We start from the raw sequence: 24,278 nt of genomic DNA, 5'->3' as shown, positions 1-24,278 counted from the left end.
GACTCCCACTTTTCCCAAGCCTCTTCAAAACCTCTGTTGTCTCCAGTTTCTTCTGATGAAGAAGTGGATCAGGAACCTGCCCTATTAAGGTTTTTCTTGGTCAGCTATCTGACCCTCTTTGACCCAGCTGCTCCAGTTTCTCCTGCTTCTACCTTTCTGAAGAGGAATCGGCCCAGTGTCAATTCTTGTCTGCCCAAGATTGTACTGTCCTCATCTTCTAAGAAGCCTTTGAGGGAAGTTGATGACTGGCTCTCTAAGAAGAGATAACAAGACAAGACTGCCTTTGCCTTCTCTCCTTCGAGGCTTAGGTGCAGGAGATATGTTGCCTACACAACAGGAGAAGCTACTTCCCAAGCAGTTGCTGCCTCCTCCCAAGGGGACTTCTCTGCTCCTCCCAAGGGGACTTCTCAGGCTTGATGCCTTTGACAGGGTCCCAAGATTTACCGAAGCCTAAAAAGTCCTCCTCCTCCCAAAGAGTATGCCTGGGAGTAAGGGGTAAGAAATGTGGGAGTTTTTGCTCCGTTATTGATGTGGACCCTCTTAAAACCTACCTTGTAATGTGTGTGTGTATGTGTCCTGGTTGTCTGAGCAGTGGGGGAGGTATGAAAGGAGGAGGCGATCTGGGGGGAAGGCTGCCAAGACTTCATCGGAGGGTTACGCGTCCCTGAGGACTCCCCTGGTGGCTGATCCTTCATCATCCTTCCTTCCTCCTCGCATTCTTCCTTGTCTAGCTGTTTCCTCTTCGGGGGAATATCCCCTTCTGCTCCTTCGATTTGTTGGGCAAAGAAGATTGGAGGGTGCGGACGCCAAATGTGTGTTGTACTCGGGCCTCTGCTCGCTCCGAAGGAGATCCTTCCCCTTTGGAGCGTGGGGAATCCCCTTTCACTAACCCAACTTTTGCTCCTTTAGGTGTGACAGCTCCGTGTACTAGGGATTTGCAGCAGGCCTGGGTAAACTTGGGCCTCTCTTGAGTTCCATCTGTGCAGGGTGTTGTCTCCCGTTTCACCTCAGTCCTTGTGACTCTCGTGGTTGTGACAATAGCTACTTTATCAGTGCCTAATTATTCAGCTCCTCCTCACTTAGTGTATTCCCATCACCCCACCAGTGTGGCTCCCCCTGTGGTGATGGGGACTAATCTCCATATTCCGAGGCAGGACATGTCCGTGCCCCTCCCACTAGGATAGGCTGTATTGTCACCCCTGGCCACTTTGGTCTCAGTGGCCCCTCAAGTCCCTTTATCTTTGGATCTCTCTGCAGGTCCTGCAGTTCCTGTACCCCTGCCTGCTGCTGCTATGGAGGAGTAATGATAGTAGTTTATATTTGACGTCTCCAAAGGTTGCGTGAGAGAGAGAGAGTTAGATTGGTGGAAGAATAAATGGGAGTGGTTAAATGGCGGTTGGAAGTGTGTGTCTGTTGTGGCGCTCTGTAGTATATCAGTGGTAGTCGGTTACCAGTCTTAAGAAGTAAGGCATTTGTGGAAGGCATAAAGTTGGTTTTGGCAGCAGTCTTGTCTGGTGATGTGTTATTGATAGATTTTGGGGTTGTAAAGTTGTTGTGCATGTGTCTGTTTGGTTGTGGTGAGGTTTAAGAGGTTGGTAGTGCATTTTGGTGTCTGTGAGTGGTGGTTGGGCCAGTGTTGGTGTTTGCGGGTTGTTGCGGTAGGGTATGTTGTGTGGTTGCCGTGTTCTTTTGGGCTGTTGGTGTTCGTCTGCAGTGATTTGTTGGGTTGTTGAGTTGTTGTGGGGTTGTGGTTCTTGGTTGGTTGGTTTGTGTTTGGTTATCAGCGGTGGTTGTGTGTCGGCTAACCTATAGCCTATGTCCAGCGGACAGCACCACCTAGCCCGGAGTATCTGGAGTTGGGTAAGTACGGTTTTTTTTTTTTTTTTTTTTTTTTTTTTTTTTTTTTTTTTTTTTTTTGGTCCTCCTCCTCCTCCTCCTCCTGTATGTAGGTATGGGTCAATTGTTCTACTGTATTCTGTAGTATAAAGAGGAAAGTGTGATTGATGGTGGGTTTGGTAGCCAGATAGATTAAGTTCATGTGGGGGGGATTTGCCGCTTGCTTTTAAGCTTGTTATCCCGCCACATTATTTTTTGGCGCCCAAACAGGGACTGTTAGTGCGGCAGCTGCAGGACGATTGGGGTAGTGAGTTGTGTGATTGGTGAAAGAAAGTGAGGATGGAAAGGTTGAAGGAGATGGAGAGGCTGAAGGAGGAGCTGAGGTTGGCGAGGGAAGCTAAGGAAAGATTGGAAGTGGAGAAGGAGAGGTTAAGGGTAGAGTGTGAGGAGTTGAAGAGCGAGTTAGAGGAAATGGGAGGAATGCTAAGGAATGCCAAGTGGAAATGAAAGAAGAGGTGAAAGGAGAGGAAGAGAGAATGGTTGAGAAAATGGACGAAAAACTCGGGGTAATGATGAATGCAGTGCAAGAGATGATGCAGGAAATGATGAAGGGATTCATGGGAGAGGGAGCTGTAGGAGGTAGGTCTACTGGGTCTTGTGACGGGCCAGGAGTGGCAAAGAAAGGGGAAGAGCAAGTGGATGAGACTATGAGTGACGAAGGTGATTTGGTTGTGATAAGTAAGGGAAAGAAGGGAAAGACACAGGATAAGGATAAACCTGAGGACAAGAATAAGAAGGGGGCTGAGGAAAAGAAGAAGGCTAGTAAGGATGATGGACAGGATGAGACTAGACTGAATACATTGGGGAAAGGGCTGAGAGTGATTTAGATAGCAGTGAGTGGAAACAGGTGGGTAGAAAGAAGGGTAAGAAGAGTGTAATCAGGAGCATGGATGTTAGTATGGAAGTTGATTCGCTATATTCGGACGAGGTTAAGAGGGATCAGAATGGAAGTAGCGGTTAAGTACGTGTTTGTTTGTTTGGGAGTTTGTTTGTTTGTTTGTGTATGAGGTATGAGTCAATTCTCCTACTGTATTCTGCAGTGTAAAGAGGAAAGTGTGATTGAGGGTGGGTTTGGTAGCCAGATAGATTAAGTTTATGTAGGGGGGATTTGCTGCTTGCTTTTAACCCCTTCCCACCCAGGACGTACCGTACTACGTCACTTGACAGCCAGCAAGTAATCCCAGGACGTAGCGTAATACGTCCTTCCACTCTCTCTTTTGTACCGAGAGCTGGTGTGTTGGGATTGTGTATTTGAAGACTTCTCGTTGCTGGGATATGCTCTCTCATCCCTTGTCAAACATAAGCTCCGCCCACTAGCCAATCAGAGCGAAGGAGTAAGGCATCTCGTGACGTTTCAGTGACGGAATTGAGACGTCACCATATTTCACCAATGGGAGCTCAGTATTTCAATATTTCCTGTCTTTTCCCGTTATTTATCACTCAGGCAGACATGTCGACTCACATATAGACAATAGTGCAACTGTAGAATTCTTTTGATTATCGTTCTGGTTGCTTCTTTATCAATTTCTGCTCGTATTTTTTAGTCATGGGTGACTCTGGAGATTCCTCAGATGAAATATATGTACCAGGGGAATCTGATGATGAAAATGAGACATCAGATAGTGTGCAATCAGTAAGTGATTGCGAATTATTTGATGATATTGAGCCAGTCACAGAAGAAGGTTGGCGGTCGTTGTCTGACATCTTTGATGATTCTTGGCCAGATCCTGTTCCTTCCCTCAGCAATCCCAGTCACGGGGTGGATGTTTATTTGTCTCAGGATGATATATATATGTGTGTGTGTGTGTATAGGAACATATATATAAACCCAGGAACACATATACATAAATAAAGTAATAAAAAATAAAATGTATAAATCACGAATATAGCTATATACATAAAGACAGTTTCCGAGTACCTACATGCACATATACATATATATAGAAATTCATACATAGATATATACACACATACATACACTTTCATATATACATTATAATCAATAAAGAAACATAAATAATGAGGAGAAGCATACTCTGATTGTGATATTTGATTTTGGGTTTATCTGGTATAGCCTACTCGCAAGCGGTTGCGTCATCTGGGTGGGAAGGGGTTAAGCTTGTTATCCCGTCACACTGCCCCTCTTCCTGCTTTGGGTGACGTACCTGTGATTGTTTCTACGACTGCTGCTCCAGTGCCTGCTCCAGTTGCCCTTTGGATGGGGCTTGACTGCCATCCTGTAGAAGCTGATGAAGAAGTCCTAGAGTTTTCGTAAGGTGTCGTTGTCTTCCTCATTGTCTTCATCTTTGTCGTCATCGCCTGCTGTCTCCTCCCCTTCGACTTCTGAGGCTCCCCTGCCGAAGAAGAAGGTGGTCTCCCCCCCTCCCCCCCAAGGAAGTCTAGTCATGGGACTTCTAAGGGTTTACCTTCTTATTCTGAAAAGGCAGCTGGATTTTCCACTGACTCTTCTTTTCCTTTGGGAAAAGGAACAATCACACTGTCCTCACAGGGTCTAGCGTGTCGTCAGCCGGAGAAGTGCAGCCTTCAGGTTGCACTTCTCCTAGTCCTAGTGGTTCTACCACTAGGTCTAGTCCCGTATTGGGCGCTTGTTCACGAGCTCCCCCAAGTGCATGCAAATCTTTGGATTTGCTTGCATCCAGAGTCATTAATGCTGAGACCGCCCAATGTCATGGTTCAGGTATGGAGTGGAAGAAAGGGGGAGTCACTCGGGTGCCTCACATCTTCCCAGTGGTCACTTTCTGTGATCACTTGGTACCCAAGGGTGACATGATGGTTCCTCGTGATTGTGCAGGCACTGAGACCAAGAAGAGGTCCCCCGTTCAATCTTCTCGAGAGGTTACGGCCTCAAAGAAGACTGGGACGCGTCGCGAGGACTGTTCAAGCTCATGTCAGCTAGGTTCGCTCAGCTCCATCCAGTCCTCGGTCACGTTGGCACGACCGCTTGGTCCTAGTGGTGGCGAGCGTCTCTCCTGCCATGTGAGAGTCTCGCTTCTTTCCTCAGGAGAACGTTTCTCCAGGTGAAGAACGTTCTTGTAGGCTCGTGACGTGATCACCACCACGAGTTTGTGATCGCTCGTGACTCGCTCCTGCCGCTAGTTCTGCTAGCAGAGCGAGCGAGAGCATCCAGTCTTCCTCACCTCACTTTGACTTCCTGGGGTTATACTGGGAGGAGTGAGGTGATCAGGGAGAAAGCTGAGGAGGGCTCTCCTCAGGGTTCAGCTACAGGGGCCTACCTTCCTGGTTCAGTTTTAGTACCGAACAGATCGTATGCTCCTGTAGTTCAGGAAGGTCACAGGGTCTGACAAGGTTCTCCCTCCTAATGGAAGAGGAGCTTGGGAGGAACATATTCTAGAAGGATCAGATGGTCCATCCCCTCATTCCCTCAGGATGCAGGCACCCTAGAGATCCAGATGACTTTTGCAGAGGTTGCGCTAATTCATCGGCACAATGACCTAGGAGAAGGGACCAGGGCTTTGACTTCTACCGACTCTGTTAGAATCCTTTTGGGGTCCAAAAAAGGAAGCTAAGGTTTCTACAGGGTTGTCATGGTCCTCCTTGGCCAAAGGTATCCTCTACCAAGTGAATAATCATGTTTCCAGACAGGAGAATTCACTCAAGTCTAACCGTTCAGACAAGCTGCTTCCCCCTCCTTTGCCTCGTTAGAAGCATTTCTACAGGGTAGTAGATGTTCTTCAGGAAGGTATCTACTCCCCTTCAAGTCGAGGTCACCCCTCACCATCTCTCTGGTCTATCTTCAAACTTACATCCCTGGTTCAGCCAAGGATCTACCACTGAAGGAAGAAGTGCATGCCATGCTCAGCAAAGGAGCTGTGTAAGTTGTGCGAGACCTGTCTCTGGGTTTCTACAGTGGGCTCTTAGTAGAAAAGTCTGGGGGGGGGGGCTGGAGGCCAGTGATAGATCTCTTTCCTTTGAACTGATTTGTTTGCCAGATTCGGTTCACGATGGAAACGGCATGCTTTGTGCTCGCTTCAATCAGGGAGAATGACTTCATGTTTTCAGTGGACTTGAAGGATACATATTTTCAAATACCCACTCATCAGTCCTCCAAAAATTACCTTCACTTTTTTCTCGACCGGACAGTATTTTAATTCAGGACACTGTGCTTCAGACTCTCAACTGCCCTTCAGGTGTTCACGAGTGTGTTCACCCTCGTTTCAGCTTGGGCCCATTTGGTAGCAATACGTCTTGAGGTATCGACGATTGGTTGGTCCTGGAAAGCTTAAGCTTGAGCTTGCAGTTGCTACAGGACAGGGACCATCTCAATTTTTGTCATGATCTGGGGATCCTGTTAAGTTTCGAGAAGTCGGATCTCATTCCCAAGCAGAGGATAAAGTACCTTGGCATGCTGATCGATAAGCCAGCAGCAAGTCTTCCCCGCAGACTCGTGTATAGGCAAGTTCAGGAAGGCAGCACAGCTGTTTCTGTCACAACAGGAACAGCCAGCTCGGCATTGGCAATCGTGATTGGGTAACTGTCGTCCTTGGAAAAGCTGGTCCCTCATGGGTGGCTTATTTACTGGAACTAGTGGCTTGACATTGGACCAGAAATTATTTGATCTAAAACTGAAATATTTAGGATGAAAATTTGTGAGCTTAAGTTTTCGTCACCTGTCAATTTCTTTTCTGGGTTCGACCTGTGTTCGCCGGTGAAAAGGATCCTGCTTCTCACTTTTCTAGTATAAATAGGTTCTAAATATACCAGAGAAAAAAGTTAGCATGGTATGCTGAGGTTACTACCCTTGCGTGAGCACCCTATTGGTGTCGGGTATAAAGTACAAGGCGAGTGAAAGCCACTATTCACAGGTCTTCTGCCAATTAGAGGTTTCCTTTCCAAAATCCCTCTCAGGGGATGGGCCGTTGCAACGGCCACACCTTCCCTCTCGCTACCGCTACTACTACCCGACCCGAGCGCCATCTGCAATCCTGTTTTAGATCTCGTGAACTAGTGACACGCTTTTTCTTGCTCCAATTTATTTGGTGATTTTGTGATTAGTTCGGGATGGCCGCTGCAGATGTTACTCATGCATCGAAGCTGAGTACCCCAATTTACGTTTTTCGTAACTTATAAGGTTGCAGGACTTCCAAAATTAGCCGTCGGCCCCGTAGAAAGCATTGCAGGGAAGACGGCATACCCACGCCATTTTATAATCATGAGCAAGAACACGTGTGAATTAGGTACCCATTTTTAGTCGAATTAAAAATGAATCAAAAGCATAATTCTGCATTTAATGTACCTAATTCATGAGTTCACTTGTTACTATTAAGATTATTTTGTCGTAGAAGTACCGATCGCGCTCATGACATACCCTGGGGTAAATCTGGGGGCTAGGGAGGGGCGCGTAAAATAATTTGCTCAACCCCCCCCCCCTCCCAGCTCAAGAGCGCGTTTGAGCTCATCTCGACATAATATTAGAATATCATGTTTTGATACGCTATCAACAGCCTGTTGTATAGTGGGAGAGAGAGAGAGAGTTTTAAAAACTCTATCTCTTCCCAACGTAAATTAACATGAATTATTCTTTCAAAATAAATATATTTAAATATCTCAGTTAATTCACTGAAGAGGTGGAAGAGTTGCCACCCATCAGTTTAACCAGTAAACTAATAAGGTAGGGGTAACTGCCCTTAACCATTACCCTTATGCCTCTTCCCTTGATAGAGTTAAGGCTCTTCAAGGGGGGGATATCAATGATAAGAGAGCCCCTCTCTCTCTCTCTTTTCACATTATGGGATCTATCCTCCTGGCCAGTCTGAATCGAATAAATTCGAGTTTAGTAGGTTTAGTTGAAGATACTGTCCACATAGCCATATCCTAGAGGAGATTTAGCCTAACTTTCGTAGATCACATGATATTAGGAAAGTAAGTACATCATTGGCCTTTTTCAGAAATGTATCATTTGAAGAAGTTTCTGAATGTACTGAGTGGTCATCAGAGTCATTATTCTTAAAACACTACTGCCATGAGCTGGAACAAATTCGAATGCACTGCGTATCAGTAGGTGGTATGGTTAGTCCTGACCCCATAGGCACCACGCTGGGGAAGGTGCGTGAAGGTCGCAACCATAACCAGCATACTTAGGTAAGTCACCATAGAACTTTATGCTAAAAGTATATCCTATGTGTTTTCGTTATCTTATTTACTGAAACTAGTGGCTTGACATTGGACCAGAAATTATTTGATCTTAAAACTTTGAAATATTTAGGATGAAAATTTGTGAGTTTTAAGTTTTTTGTCACCTGATCAGGTAGGTGGCCTGGCGATCACGACCGACCACCCTCCCACCCCCCCTACCCACCCCCCCTACCCACTACAGCTCCAGACCCTTGTGGTGCCGGCGGACAATGACTCACCCCCACATCCGCCACCGGAGTGTTGAATTAAACCTGCCATATCTCAGTTCTCAATCCTTGGAGATCATGTAGATGCCTACGTTAACACGTAGCCTTCTGGTCCGGCCAGTCATACGGAGTTGAGGCCAGTCCTCCTCCCAGGTCTGGCGGGTATCAGATCTCAAATACTAGGCTTACATCGAACCCTGGAGTGGGATCGAGAGCAGGCAGTTAAATTTAAAGATATGAATTGAAGCTATTCAGTGAATTGAATATATATTAGTTAGTGAATTGAATATGTTAATGAGTAAAAAACTTGAACATTGTCTAGTTTAAGTTGCATGCCCTTGCCGGAGGAGCTCCGGCCCTCCTTGAGGCTGAGACTCCTTAACAATTACTATTACAGAAGGTGAGCTGCCAGTCACCGGGGTGCTCCGCCTCCCTAGGCGAGACCGTTGGGCACGAGGTGTGTCGTTCGCACGCCAACTGCTCGGTGCCCTTCGTAGCCGAGGAGGGGAAGCCTCCTTACATGGTTTGGCAACCGGAGGCGTGCACCATCTGTTATGAGATGGTGATGCTCCTCTTGAATGAGCAGACAGCCGAAGAAGCCCGCCAGAACGTGAGGACGGACCTGAGGCGCTGGGTTTCCGGGTACGTACGGAAGGAACGCGCCATCAGGTCACCCTTACATCTTAGATGCCAGCCTGGGAGCCCCCTTTTGTTCAAGGGGTCCCCCTCGGCATCAGTACCACCTCATCTGGCAGTCTCCATCATCAACGCCATCCGGGTGGAGACGGCACCCCTGCCGGATGACCAAGAGGATTTGATGGCAGACGTGGCAGCCATCAATATCCATGTAGAGCCTATGGCCCTGGAGGAGGTAAGTGGAGAGGTAAGTGAGGCAGGTAGTCTCCTGAGTCCGACTCCTTCTTCCTCTTCTCTCCGGGGCTTCTCCAAGCCCGCCCCTACTTGGGACAGCTCACGGTCGGTTCATCCCAAAGAAAAATCAGTTAGACCGAAATCCCTGCCCAAGGAATCAAAGCCAACTCCGTCAGCAGCGAGTGAGTCATCTCCAACCCCACGGCCGTCGACATCATATGACAAGTCACCTGCTGCCAAGGGCTCTCTCCCCTCGAAGGGATCGAGATCAAAGTCCTCCAAACCCAAGGCGACGGAGTCCGGCATAGACCACGAATTGCTCACTAACCTTCTCTTGTCGAAGGTTAGGGACGCAGTAGACGAGAGGTTTGAGTTGTTGCGACGCGCCTCCGGATCTGAAATCTCCGGCCAGTCAGTTTCTTACATAGTGGCCGAGAAGATCAAACCGCTCCAGGATATGATGACCCGATTTCTCCACCCCGGATCTCCAGCGCTGGCAATGGCGGTGCTGGATGCCTCCAAGCTTCCCCCCCTTCAATAAGAACAATCCATGAAGGCTTGCTATGCATGCCCTATACATAGATGGGAAATTAACCATTGAAGGGTGTGGAACCCAGCCTCTGAAGGACTTTGAGCTTTCCCAAAAGGCCTCCAGTTCCCCTTCCCCAGGTTTGTCAGACTAGCAGAGCACGCACGCGCTAGTAAGAGTTGACAAGGTCCCGAAAGAAACGGTGATCTTCCCGAGGGAACAAGCCCAAGCTGCCTAGGCACGCACCATGGCCGAGTAGGAGCGCGTTAACACCAGGTTGACGCCTCACAAGGGCACGTACACCATGTTTGTGACCCTGGAGCGAGTTCCGTCGCCCTGCACCGACAAGGTGGCGGAGCTAACTTTGCAAGCCTTAGCTGAGGATAACCCTACCCCAGCTTTGAAGGAAACAGAGGCTACCTCCCTGCGAGTAGGGAGTTTTGGAATGAAGCCCCAGCCACGTTTACGGCAGGTAAACTGGACGTGGACTATGCCTCCACCTTATTCTCCGAGAAGCTGCCCAAACTCCCGGAGAACCTGATTAAGTCCGAATGCGAGGCAAGGTCGAGACTGGCAAGGTCTATCAACTCCATCACTTCGATGGAGTTGGTAGCCACCACATACAGGGACGAGCAAGTATTCCAAGTCCTGACGAAAAGTCTATTACAGACTTTTCAGTCAGACCTATATGACTTTGGAATAGCAAGGCGAACTTGCAGGAAATACATCCTAGCGGAGGCTTCCATCAGGCATGAGCCAAACAGATTGATAAAAGCATCAATCTGGGGAGAGAACTTGTTCCCTCTGACAGAGGTGGATGATGTCTTGCGGAAAGCCGCCAGGGCCAACCAGAGCCTCCGAGTTAGGTGGGGACTTCCTTCTAAATGGAAGTTCAGAAGTTTAAAGCACCCGGCCAGCAAGCTAGAGCAAGAAAGAGGCCGAGGAGGTACAATCCCTATAAGCCCTCTCGACCTCAGACGATGGTTCAGGCACTCCCAATATCACAAGTTGGGAAGCCATCAACATCAAAGACCCAGCCACAGCAGCAGTTTGTTTTGCTACAGACTCCGCCTGCTCAGCAACCCTCAACCTCTACAGCCATCATAACCTCCCCCGCCTTTAACCCCACCTATGAAACTAGGGAATCTTTTCGTAGCTACCATAGGCATGCAGGTAGCAGCAGAGCCAGAGGTAGCTCCCGGCTACGAAGCGGCTCAAAGGGTAGAGTTTTCCGAGGAGGCAGAGGGTACAAACCTGCAGCCAACCAGTGAGAGCCCGCAGGTAGGAGGGAGATTATATCTATCGAGACCACTGGACCTTCAGTCCATGAGCCCACAGTATAATCTCCAAGGGCCTGGGATGGAAATGGAAGAAAGGGCCCCCACCACCTATAAACTTCTTCCAGATCCCAACAACAGACCTGATGGAATACACCAAAGATCTACAAGAAGGCCATAAAGAAATTAAGGAGACTAAAATTTCAAGGACGTCTGTTTACTGTTCCAAAGAAGGAAGCAGACAAAAGAAGAGTGATTCTGGACTTGTCAAAGCTCAATTCATACATTCTTTGCGACAAATTCCGTATGCTGACAGTCTCGCAGGTGCGGACCCTACTTCCCCGTGGGGCCGTCACCACCTCAATAGATCTTACAGACGCTTACTATCATGTTCCGATAGCAAGGAACTTTTCCCCGCACCTAGGCTTCAGGCTAGGGAACAAAGCTTACTCATTCAGGGTGATCCCATTTGGGCTCAACATTGCGCCCAGGATATTCACCAAGCTAGGAGAGACTATAATCCAAGAACTAAGAGCCAAGGGGATCATGTTGGTAGCCTATCTAGACGACTGGCTCATCTGGGCAGCCAGCGTCGAGGAATGCCGCAGGTCGACAGCCAGAGTAATAGAACTCCTGGAGTTTCTGGGCTTCCAGATAAACAGAGAGAAATCACGGCTGGAACGGGCTTCCCACTTTCAATGGTTGGGAATCCAATGGGACCTAATAAAACACAGGCTATCCCTTCCACCCAGGAAGGCCAAGCAGATAGCGGCAGCTACTAAACAGTTCCTCGGGAACAAGACGGCCTCTCGTCGTACCAAAGAGAGAATCCTCGGTTTGCTTCAATTTTCATCAGTAACAGACATTAAGAGCCAGATTGAAGGATATCAATCGAGTCTGGAGAAAGAGAGCCAACATCAATCTCAGAGACAAAGTTTCAGTGATTCCACCCATTCTAGCAAAGAGGCTTCACCCATGGACGAAGCACAGGAACTTGTCCAAGGCAGTAACACTGCAATTCCCTCCGCCGTCTTTGACAATTCATACAGACGCGTCACTGAGTGGCTGGGGGGGATACTCGCAGTTCAAGAAGACTCAAGTAATATGGTCGGAGACGTTCCGCCAGTTCCACATCAATGTGCTAGAAGCTATGGCAGTTTTCCTAACCTTAAAGCAACTAACTCCGGCCAGGAACAGCCATGTGAGGATAGTCTCGGACAGCCTAGTGGTAGTACACTGCATAAACAGAGGAGGTTCCAGGTCAAGCAAACTGAATCACGTACTGATTGCAATATTTTCGTTAGCAGCGGAAAATCATTGGCACCTGTCAGCAACCCATCTGACAGAGGTCAAGAATGTGATAGCGGACGCACTCTCCAGGACTACTCCACTAGAATCAGAGTGGTCCCTGGACAAGAACTCATTCCAGTGGATTTGCAACCAAATCCCGGACCTCCATGTGGACATATTTGCCACAGAATCCAACCACAAGCTGCCATGTTACGTGGCACCCAACCTGGACCCTCTAGCCTATGCCACAAACGCGATGACCATGGATTGGAACAACTGGCAGAAGATTTATCTATTTCCTCCAGTGAATCTTCTGATGAAGGTCTTGCACAAGCTACTATCCTTCACAGGTCAAGTAGCATTAGTGGCACCCAATTGGCCGAAAAGCAACTGGTTTCCGCTTCTTTTAGAACTGAAGCTCCGACCCAAACGGATCCCTCGCCCAAAACTGACACAGATAGTACAAACTCAAACTGTGTCAGCTTCCTCAAGAATTCTGAATACCCTAACTTTATGGACTTCATGAAGTTTGCAGCCCAAAAAAGGCGCGAGTATCGATCCATGTAACATTGCATTTGTAGAATTGCATTTGTAGAATTAGATAAAAGAGATTCAACTCTCAGGCAATATGATTCGGCTGTCAAAAAGTTGGCCAAATTCCTGAAGGAATCAGAGGCCCACAAAATGACTACTAATCTGGCAATTTCATTCTTCAGAACCCTGTTCGAGAAAGGCCTAGCCGCCAGTACTATTACAACAATCAAGTCAGCCTTGAAAAAAAAAAAATTCAGATCGGCTTTGATATTAACTTGTCAGATACATACTTCTCTTCCATTCCGAGAGCATGTGCCCGCCTAAGACCAACTGACCACCCTCATATGGTCACTTGGTTCTTGAATGATGTAGTCAAACTGGCCTCAGACACTAACAATGAAACATGCTCATATATAACCCTACTAAGGAAAACTTTATTCCTAATGGCTATGGCCTCAGGCGGCAGAATATCTGAACTCTCGGCTGTCTAGAATTCCTCCCGTCAGGGGAAGTACTACTATCCCCAGACCGAAGCTTCCTGGCTAAGAATGAGGACCCACAAAATAGATGGGTTCCATGGAAAATCATCCCTTTGACACAGGCCACATCATTATGCCCTGTCACTACCCTTAGATCCTCCTTAGCCAGAACCTCCGCAACATCGTCAGGTCCTCTTTTCATTAGACAAAAAGGCAGCACTATTTCTCTTAAAGGTATTAGACAACAAATACTCTACTTTATCAAACAAGCCAACCTGGATTCAGTCCCACATGTCCATGATATCTGAGCGGTGGCTACCTCTATTAATTACTTTCAAAATATGAATTTTGTGGACCTGAAGAGATATACGGGTTGGAAATCTCCAGTAGTTTTTAAGCGCCACTATTTAAAGAACTTAGAAGCCCTTAAATTCCCAGCAATTGCTGCAGGGAGCATAGTCTCCCCCGAATTATGAATCTTATCATTCTCCTTACCCCTTCCTCCTTCCTGACACACACTCCTTCCTACCTGCCTCGCTCGTACTCCCCACTATACCTCTCTCCTCTGGGTTGGGAGGGCCTGGGCGTCATCCTGCCACCAAAGATTGTACATAGATTATTTTGTCCACAATTATGTTATGGACCACGCTGTACATATCCAGGGAATGTGATATTGCCTGAATATCTTGTCATTTGTATGATATCTTCATGTTATTACTATTTCTAAGTCATAGCTTAAGTCTTAGTCTAAGTAGTAAGTAAGTAAATTGAAATTTAAATGGACCTAGTGTAAATATTAAGTAAGTAAATTTAAGTTGAAATGAACCTTAAGTTTCATTAACTCCTTCCTTACTCCAGTAACTTTTCACCGGCGAACACAGGTCGAACCCAGAAAAGGGATTTTGACGAAGGAAAAATCTATTTCCGGGGGAAGACCTGTGTCGCCCGGTGAACCCAGCCCCTCTAATTGGGTTCCCCATCCCTATACCAATCCAAGCCAAAAGGGGTGTAAAACCAGGATTGCAGATGGCGCTCTGGTCGGGTAGTAGTAGCGGTAGCGAGAGGGAAGGTGTGGCCGTTGCAACGGCCCATCCCATGAGAGGGATTTTAAAAAGGAAACCTCTAATTGGCAGAAGACCTGTGAATAGTGGCTTTCACTCACCTTGTTCTTTATACCCAACACCCTTAGGGTGCTCGCACGAGGGTAGTAACCTCAGCATACCATGCTAACTTTTTTCTCTGGTATATTTAGAACCTATTTATACTAGAAAAGTGAGCAGCAGGATTCTTTTCACCGGGCGACACAGGTCTTCCCCCGGAAATAGATTTTTCCTTCGTCAAAATCCCTTTATAATGCTCCTTTGAGGACGAAACAGCGACTATGCTATAAAAAAAAAGGTTTTGACGTAGGAAAAACCTATTTTTGGTAGTCGCTGTTGAGTCCACAAAACCCCCCCCACTTCCCTGGCAAAAAACCATGGGATTTGGGTAAAAGTACCTCCTGCGTTGACCAGCAGAGTAATGGTTTGTGGTCTTTTCGCCAGCCCGAATATAAAATAAGATGGCAGATGCGCATGTGCAATAGTCACTTCTACAGGTTTTGACAAAGGAAAACTGGGTACAGCTTTTGCTGAAGACGAGAAAAAATGCCTTCTTGTCTTTTGAGTCCATTATACTCTATCACTTGTCATAGTGTTTGTCATTATGGCATAATACCTGGCTAAAAGACCTGGCTAAAAGATATTTCTTTGATATTAGTCTGATCTACTAGGGGCGCTGGCACACACCAGGGAGAGTAACTCCTTTGAGGACTCAACAGCGACCACCAAAAATAGGTTTTCCTATGTCAAAACTTGTTTTTTCTGAGATATATCCCCAAATTCCTGGTTTTTTAAATCAATTTCATCATAAAATGCACTTTTTGTGATAAAACTTAAAAACCCAGATATAAAAAATTTTTGTGGGTTTTTCTTGAGTTTTAATTAACAAAATAGGAGGTTTTAAGCATTTTTATAGGGGTTCCAACTATCCACAGGTTCTAACTATTCACGGGGGGTCTGGTATGCATCCCCATGAATACGGGGGGACCACTGTATGTACAAATTCAAAGTGGCTATGGATTTGTAATGCTGATTTGATGTATATGTTAACAAAATAGTATATGTGCACATTCAAGTATTCCTAATTATATGGTTAATGTACACCATATGTGTAGTATCTATTATTAAATATAGTTTTTCATTTCTTTAAGGTTAGAGGACTCTGCGGTAGCTTTCAAAACTTTACGAGGGGAGCTACAGTACATTTTGAGTACTTTATACCCTGAACCAGTAAGTATGTGCAATTTCATTTATAATGATTTACTGTAATTTATAATTTATAATGCACCTGTATTATACACTGACTAGTATGTTAACCCTTAAATGCCGAAGCGGTATTTTAAAAATCATCTCCTGTATGCCAGCGGCGTTTGCTAGTGAGCGCCGAAGCGGAAATTTTTTTTTTTTTAATCACAGCACGCTTAGTTTTCAAGATTAAGAGTTCATTTTTGGCTCCTTTTTTGTCATTGCATGAAGTTTAGTATGCAACCATCAGAAATGAAAAAAATATCATTGTCATATATAAATATTGTGATATATGACCGCGAAAAAAAATTTCATATATAATTGTATACAAATCGCGGTGTGAGCAAAACAGTTAAAGCTAACAAGTTAATTTTTTACCATTGTATTGTACACTAAATTGCAATCATTTTGGTAATATAACACTTTGTAAAACGATCAAGGCAACACAAGAGAAAATATTATCACAAAATAATGCATGAATTCGTAACACTCGGACTTTAAAAATGTTTTTAAAAATTCACCATAAATCGAAATATTGTGCTAGAGATTTCCTGTTTATTGCAAAATGAAGGTAATTGATTGAATATTACTAGACTGTAAGTGTTGTAGCTTACAATTGCTGTTTTCGACCATTTCGGTCGAGTTAAAGTTGACCAAAGGACACATTTTTTCTATTTATCGTTATTTATATAAGAGTATTTCAAAACTGATAAAAGCTACAACCATGGGTTGTTTTTGGTTGTATTCTAAATGAAATTGCGCACATTTTCATATATGAAACTTTATGTAACGGCTAATTTAAAATGGTGCAAACATTACGACAATCGGACAAAAAAATTTATGATTTTTTCGGAAGAGTTACCGTGCGGACGTAAGGAAAAAGTTTATTTCATAAATTCACCATAAATCGAAATTTTTCGGCCCGACAGTGAAGAAATTCTTGGAAGAGAAGCGCCTCCCTCTGAAATGCCTGCTTGTGTTAGACAGTGCCCCTGCTCACCCTCCTGGCCTCGAAGAAGATATCCTAGCGGAGTATTCCTTCATCAAGGTTCTTTATCTTCCGCCTAACACCACCCCTTGGACCAGCAAGTGATATCGAACTTCAAGAAGCTGTATACGAAACAACTTTTCAAGAGATGTTTCGACATCACCGATACCACAAACCTCACCTTGCGTCAATTTTGGAAGGAGCATTTCGATGTTGTGATATGCATCCGACTCATCGACCAAGCTTGGCAGGAGGTTTTGAGGCGAACCTTGAATTCCTCGTGGAGGAAACTCTGGCCTGATGCCGTATCCACCCAAGACTTCGAGGGATTCGACGTGGGCGAAGCTGGTGCTGCAGATTCAGAAACAGTTGACAATCCTGAATCTGTTTTGCAACCAGATCTTGACAAGATCGTTGCACTCGGCAAGTCCATGGGGCTGGTTGTCGACGAGGACGACATCAACAACCTTCTCGAGGAGCACCAAGAGGAGCTTACGACAGATGACCTGAAAGAATTGGAGGCCATGCAACATAACGTCGTTCAAGAGGAGTTCTTTAGCAGCGGCGAGGAGGAGGAGGACGACCCTATGACAACAGTAGAAATTAAGGATGTTCTAGCTGCTTTTCATAAAGTGCAATCATGATGACGTTTGTCTGAGTCGTTTCAGGAACATTGTGAAAAGTAGGCAGAAGCAATCTTCCTTGGATAGTTATTTTTTAAATAGCCCTTTAGTACTAGCAGGAGTAAGCAAAAAGGAAGAACCAAGTGATACTAAAAAACAGAAAGTTGAAAGTGGTGAAGAAGTTGAAATTTTGTATTTAAGAAAAAAAATTATAAGTTAAAAAAAAATGTAAAAAAAAATTTAATTTTAGTTTTTTGTAAAGTTAAGTGTTACAGTTTTGTTAATGTGTTTCGTAAAGTTTAGTTTATGTATGTTTTCCTTACATTTTTTAATGTGTTTCGTAAAGTTAAGTGTATGTATGTATCTGCCGTTTGTCCTCCTCCTCTGTCGCCAATTTCGGAGATAGCCTCACTCGAAAGGTAAGCTTCCACAATTTACTACATACGTACAGTATTTCTTGTATACCATGTACACTAATACACTTTATTTACGGGTATATTAGTAGTACAGGCGGTCCCCGGGTTACGACGTTCCAAGGTTACGACACTTTTTCTTAAATATTCAATGGAAAAATCCGTCCTGGGTTACGACGCTTGTTCCGAGGTTACGACGCTGACGCTTCCGACGCTCCGAGTTAACAACGCTTTTAAAAAACGCATACTATGATAAAAATCCTTTATAGTTTAGCACAGTATATTAATAAAAATAAGTTTCTGGTTAGATTACAACAAAAATTTTGAGGTTATGATGATTTTTCAATGTTTTTTAGTGACGCCTCATATGCGGAACTAGTTTCCGAGCGAATGAATACATACTAGCTTGCGGTGCGCAAAGTTTACATATAACAGTCCAAAAGCGCAAATAATGAAAAAATCATTGCTTGTTTCCAGTAATAATAACAAAACGAAGTTTCTGGTTAGATTACAACGCAAATTCCAAGTATCCAAAGAGAGACATTATCCAGTAATTTGATCAGAGAGAGAGAGAGAGAGAGAGAGAGAGAGAGAGAGAGAGAGAGAGAGACGAGAGAGAGAGAGAAGAGAAGATAGAGAGAGAGAGAGAGAGAGAGAGAGAGATGAGAGAGAGAGAGAGAGGCGTCTTCCGACGCTCCGAGTTAAGGACAGAGAAGTGTTCGTTTCGTTAAACGGCCTCTGACTCATGCCAGTAAATGTTTTGTTGATACTAATAATATAAGCTATTTAAAGATACGTTTACTTTAATTAGTCTATATGATACGTAAATAGTAATCAACTGTTCTTGTAGCCCTCAAGATTTGGCAAAATCGAAGTATCCAAAGAGAGACATTATCCAGTACACTGGAACCTTGACATACGAATTTAATTTGTTCCGTTACCATCGTCGTATATCAAAACAGTTGTATCTCAAAGCATTTTTTTTCCCACCCCCATTTAAAATAATGTAATATGTATTAATCCGTTCTAGCGGTATGAAACCACACCTAAACACAGCTAAATTACATATAATATACACAATTTATACACAAATAAACGAGTAATAACACACATAATGATAAAATAACATAGCAATGTGATAAATGATAATAAATGTTAATAAAATCAATTAAAAAAAAGAAAGGAATTTTACTTACCACAACGAAAGATGACGTGAGCCACAACGAAAGATGACGTGAGGCCAGCAGGGGGAGGAGGTAGGGAAGGGTGGCAGGGAACGATTTGTTCTCTTTTTATTTACGTATGTACACTAATAACTACGTAATAAATACAAATGAAATAACATTGCTAAACTAATTTTTATTTATTTTTTTTAATCAGTTCGTAGTTTAGAAATAATGGTGATGCCTTTGGAAGGTTTTTATAGCTTCCTTCTGCTTGATGATCGTGGATATTGTAGAAGGATTTCGACCATACTCGTTTGCCAAATCGACGATATAATTTCCTGTTTTGCTTCCATCGAAATCATTTTCTTGGGTTTTTTCTTATCACCTGCTTTGTCTTTAGCCTTGAGACCCATGGTTAATAATAAAATAGACAAAATAACACGAAAAATAGGCGCAAATACAACGAACTAAACAACGACGTGTTAACATGCAGCACCAACAAACAAACAGACTGAACGCCATTTATCGGTCGCCTATACAACTAACACTCATCGCAAAATCGTATCTCAAATATTTCGTTTTATATCAAAGCTTATATTTTCGCAAATTTTCTGTTGTATCTCAAAACATTCGTATATTAGGGCAATCGTATGTCAAAGTTCCAGTGTAATTTGATCAGAGAGAGAGAGAGAGAGAGAGAGAGAGAGAGAGAGAGAGAGAGAGAGAGAGAGAGAGAGAGAGGCCTTGGCAACAATGGTCTCGGGGATTGACGTAACGTTTATTTTCTGAACAGATAGGACAGAGAAGTGTTAGTTTCATTTAACGGCCTCTGACTCATGGCAGGAAATGTTTTGTTGATACTAATATAAAGCCTATTTAAAGATACGTTTACTTTAATTAGTCTATATGATACGTAAATAGTAATCAGCTGTTCTTGTAGCCCTCAAGATTTGGCAAAATCACTCCAGGTTGTACATAAAACTTCAAGAATGTAGTGTCACCAGAGGATTACAATAGTTTTTACCTTCAAGAACCAGCATTCTTTTATGAAAATAACTCCAGGTTGTACATAAAACTACAGGAAACAACATGTAGTGTAACCAAAGGATTACAAGTAAGGTTTTTATAACTTTTTATTAGTTTAAGACATATTTCCAAGCGTCGTTCCGGCTTACGACGATTTTCGGCTTACGACGCGTCTCAAGAACAGAACCCCCGTCGTAGACTGCCTGTATGTATTAAGTTAAGTATTGAATGGTCCAAATTGTTGTAGTATTTCATTGTTTATAGGTCAATTTAGCTTCATTATGAAATTTACTGGGGTGTTTTTGGAGGGCTTGGAACGGATTAGCCATTTTACATGTAAAATGCGGTCCAAGATACGAAAAGCTCATGATACGAAGGCCGCCTCAGAACGGATTAATTTCGTATCTCGAGGTACCACTGTATTCAGATATGTACTATTGTATACACGTTTACGCTCTGAAACTAGTAAATTTATATAAAGTAGTTTTCATATTTAGTCTCAAAGCAAAACACCAGTAGACTTAGAATTATCGGGAATTTAGTCTCCTTGGGTCGTACCCCGCAAATTGACTTGAGGTGAAGTTACCAAATGTGAACGTTCACCACTGTATGACACCAGGAAAATACTTCCATATGCCGAGACCACCCCAGCTCTCTCTTTTAACGGACCAAAGTACCGCCGAAGCAAAAACCCAGTAGTTAGTTAATACTCAATTGACGGGAACAGTCCGCCTATGGCCTCCCACAGTCAAACAATAACACCATACTCTCCTTACTACATTTTCCACCTCCATCTTTGTTTCTGCAAAGGAAAGTGCAATTGTCAACACTTGACCTAAAAGAAGGTCTTACCGTTTGCAAATTCCCTTTAAGGTAATTATATTTACTGGCAATTTGTGACTAGACTGTGATCGGTAAACAAAATCCCAAAATCAAAATATCACCTAATGGAATGATGAAACATTCCTACACATTCAAGAATTACTTTAAAGATAATCATTAACGGGCGACTTACATGTAGGCTAATCCCTGTAAGTATATAAATGCAAAGATTTTTTGGATAAAAGAATGGATAACATTCCAGAATTACTTTAAGCTAATCATTACCTTCGGCTGGAGAATAGCCTATGTCGGGTGAACAATCACACGTGTAAAAGGATTGTTATAAGGTAACTGTTACTGGCAAGGTGTCTTGCTAATAGTTCATGGCCAGTAAACAAATTCTAAAAATGAAAGTTTGTCCTAAAGGAATGACTAACATCAAGATTAGTTACTAAAGGCAATTTTTAACTGACAATTTACGTTAAGCCCGGTAAGTAAAAAGATATATGCAAAAGTATTTGATCTACTTGAATCTTGAATAGTGATCCATTCAAGAACTATTATAAGGCCATTATTATTCCCAGAGACTGCAAGTATCCGGCTAAAATAGATGTTAATCTGAACTAAATAAACAAAGACATGGCTCATCCTGCTCGAAGGCTGTGAATGCATTCCGGTGATTGTAACACGACCGAAATCCGGTGATATAACTGGAAAACGAGAACAAGCTGCTGTAAGCACTCAATGTTTTGTAGAGCACAGCAGAAACACAGCAGAAAACAGAGTGACGTGATAAGCTAAGTCGTTCCTAGTATTGCCGTAGGGGGTGGCACTGTATACTACACTGAGCCATCGAATCGCTACCCGCAAAATTTGAATTTAGGCTGCCATCGAGTAGGAAACTAAGCATTATAATTACTGGGTAAGTCACATATAAAAAACTGGAAACTAATGCCATGGCAGCTCTCCACGCAGTCTCCAAGGTTGCTACCGTTTCCAGTTTGATTATCCCTGGAGAGGAATCCATCTTTGAGAGACTGAGCCAGTCTGAAGTTAGGGTTATTTCCTACCTGGCCCACTAGATGGCAAACCTGTGGGGGAGCTCACAGTTGAACCATGGCAAGGATCACCTTCTGGAGTTTTGCCGCAGCCTAGGGGTTGTAGTAAATCTCAAGAAGTCCGATCTCATCCCCAAGCAGAGGATAAAGTACCTGGGCATGCTGATAGATACGGTAGTAGCAAGAGTCTTTCCCTCAGTCTCTCATATCAGCAGGTTCAGGAAGGCAGTGCAGCTGTTCCTGTCTCGACAAGACCTGCTAGCTCGGCAGTGGCAAGTTGTCATCGGTCACCTATTGCCCTTGGAGAAGCTGGTCCCTCATGGGTGGCTTCACCTTTGTTCTCTCCAGGGGAGAATGAAGGAATTCTGATCCTAGACTCAAGATCCCCAGTCCTTACCCATTCCTGTATAGGAGGAAGTGAGACAGGACTTAGACTGGTGGATAGACAACAGGAACCTTGTATTTATTAGGAGTATACCTGCATACTCCCCCTCTTGACGTGCTTCTGATCTCAGACTGAGGGATGGGGTGCACAACTGGAGGAGTTGCTTGTGTTGGGTGTGTGGAACAGAGATGACAAGCACCATCGCATCAATATCCTGGAACTTAAGGCGGCCTTCCTGGCCCTCTAAGAGTTTCAAGATCAGGTGTTAGGACAATCATTGGTGTTGATGAGCGATACCACCACAGTAGTGGCATATGTCAACAAGCAAGGGGCCTTGTGTCCCTTCTGTTTCATCAGTTGACAATGCAGGTGCATAAGTGTGCAGTAGCTCACTTGATACAACTGTCAGCCAGATACATTCCAGCCACGAGGAACTTAGTGGCAGACCAGCTCAGCTGCCAGAATCAAGTGATAAGGACAGAATGGCCCCTTTTCTATGGACATTACAGAGGGGTTGCTCTAGCTATAGGAGCTTCCATCCATCGATTTGTTCACCACCCGGCACAGAAGAAAGCTTCATGTCTTCTGCTCCACCATGCCAGACCCATGGGCCACTGTAGAGGGCACATTTTAACACCCATGGGACAACTTTGACGCTTACGCCTTCCTTCGTTTTGCCTGATTTGCAAGGTAATCAACAGGGTAATGATCACCTGCAATCACTGAATGATTCCGGTAGCTTCTAAGTGGCCACATGCCATTTGGTATCCAGATCTGCTAGCTCTACTTTCCAAGGCACAACCTTCTGTGTCAACCGCACGTAGAACAGTTCCATCAGGCAGTGCAGTCCCTGTGTATTAACAGCTGCTTGCGAGCAAGCAGCTTTTCTCGCTGTGCAGCAACAGAGCTGGATGTATACCTCAGACAGTCTTCTGCAGTGGTATACCAGGGAAAATGGGCTGCCTCCTGTTATTGATGTCATGGACAGGGGGTCTATCCGGTTGGAGCCACTATTTAGCAGGTTGCGGACTCCTTGTCTTCCTTTGCCAAGAGACTCTTCTTTCTGTTTCAGCTGTAAAAGGCGAAGGGCCGCCCTCGTCTTAGTCTTGCGCTTGAAGGGAGTATAGATATCTCTCATCATTGGAGATTTTGCTACTTAGGCCCCCCAAATGGGATGAGACTCATTTTGAGGAGCCTGACTTGTGCACTGTACGAGCCTATGCAAGAGTCATCAGACAAGGATCTGACCCTCAAGACCATCTTTCTGCTTCCCCTGGCATTAGTGAAGAGTAGGCAAACTCATGGGCTTTCCTTTAATGTTAAACACTTGAGAGGATGAGGATCAGTTACACTCGAAATCATCCCAGATTTTGCAGCAAAAACTCAGAACTTGTCGGTCCCTGGTGTCAGGTTCGAGTCCTTCACAATCCCCTCCCTAGAGGACTTTGTTGGTAGTGATCCACACGAGATGCTATTGTGTCCTGTTAGAGTGCGGTGGTACTATCTTAAGAGGACTCAACATCGCTGACCTGAGTGTCAACAACTCTTTATTAGTACTTGCTTGTCTAAGAACACTCTTTCTAGCTTCCTGCGACAACCAGGAAAGCGTAGTACATATACATCACTGCTGGCGAAGACAACACCAGTGCATTCCACCTGAGAGCTCACGAAGTCAGGGGCACAGGTCCATCCCTCACATTCATAAGAATTTGTCAGTTCCTCAGGTACTGAAGGCTGGGGTATGGTCATGACAGACCATGTTCACGTCCTTTTACCTTCAGAACATTGTCCACAAGTCTCCTTGGACACTTTCCTTGGGACCTGTGGTGGCTGCTGAACAAGTTGTGTAGCTTACCCAGTTCTTCTAAGAGGACAGGTAGCATCTTACCTAAGGTGTATGATTATTGAAGTAATTGAGTTTGTGAGAGTGACTGCCTTTCTTCCTCTCCAGCCTTCATTCTCTTTTTCTGGGCGGAGAGTGAGATTCGAGCCATCCTATGCTGGAACTGGTGACTGATGCAAGTAAGTGTCAAATCCAGTTCCTGCTTTATTTTTTCTATTCTTAGCCTTACAGAAGCAATCCCACCCCTATCTTTAGCAAGGGGAGAAAGGGGACCCTGGCAATAAAACAAATCCAATGATTTTAGTTGCTTTATTGCCACAGACTTTTTTTTTTTAATTCATCCTCTCCCTTTTT

At 44.4% G+C, this 24,278-nt stretch overlaps 1 protein-coding gene across 1 annotated transcript in view; it reads left to right on the top strand.

The window, feature by feature from the left end:
- LOC135221680 (centromere protein K-like) overlaps positions 1 to 24,278 on the top strand; it is a 132,556-nt gene that overhangs the window by 51,906 nt on the left and 56,372 nt on the right. The window contains exon 3 of the mRNA XM_064259407.1: positions 15,507 to 15,585. Coding sequence (XP_064115477.1) covers positions 15,507 to 15,585 — 79 coding nt within the window. The remainder of the gene's footprint in view (positions 1 to 15,506; positions 15,586 to 24,278) is intronic.

Source organism: Macrobrachium nipponense, chromosome 3, assembly GCF_015104395.2.
Source record: "Macrobrachium nipponense isolate FS-2020 chromosome 3, ASM1510439v2, whole genome shotgun sequence".
Classification (NCBI taxonomy): domain Eukaryota; kingdom Metazoa; phylum Arthropoda; class Malacostraca; order Decapoda; family Palaemonidae; genus Macrobrachium; species Macrobrachium nipponense.
The sequence above is the reverse complement of the archived record's forward strand: the minus strand, read 5'-3'. Positions and strand labels throughout refer to the sequence as shown.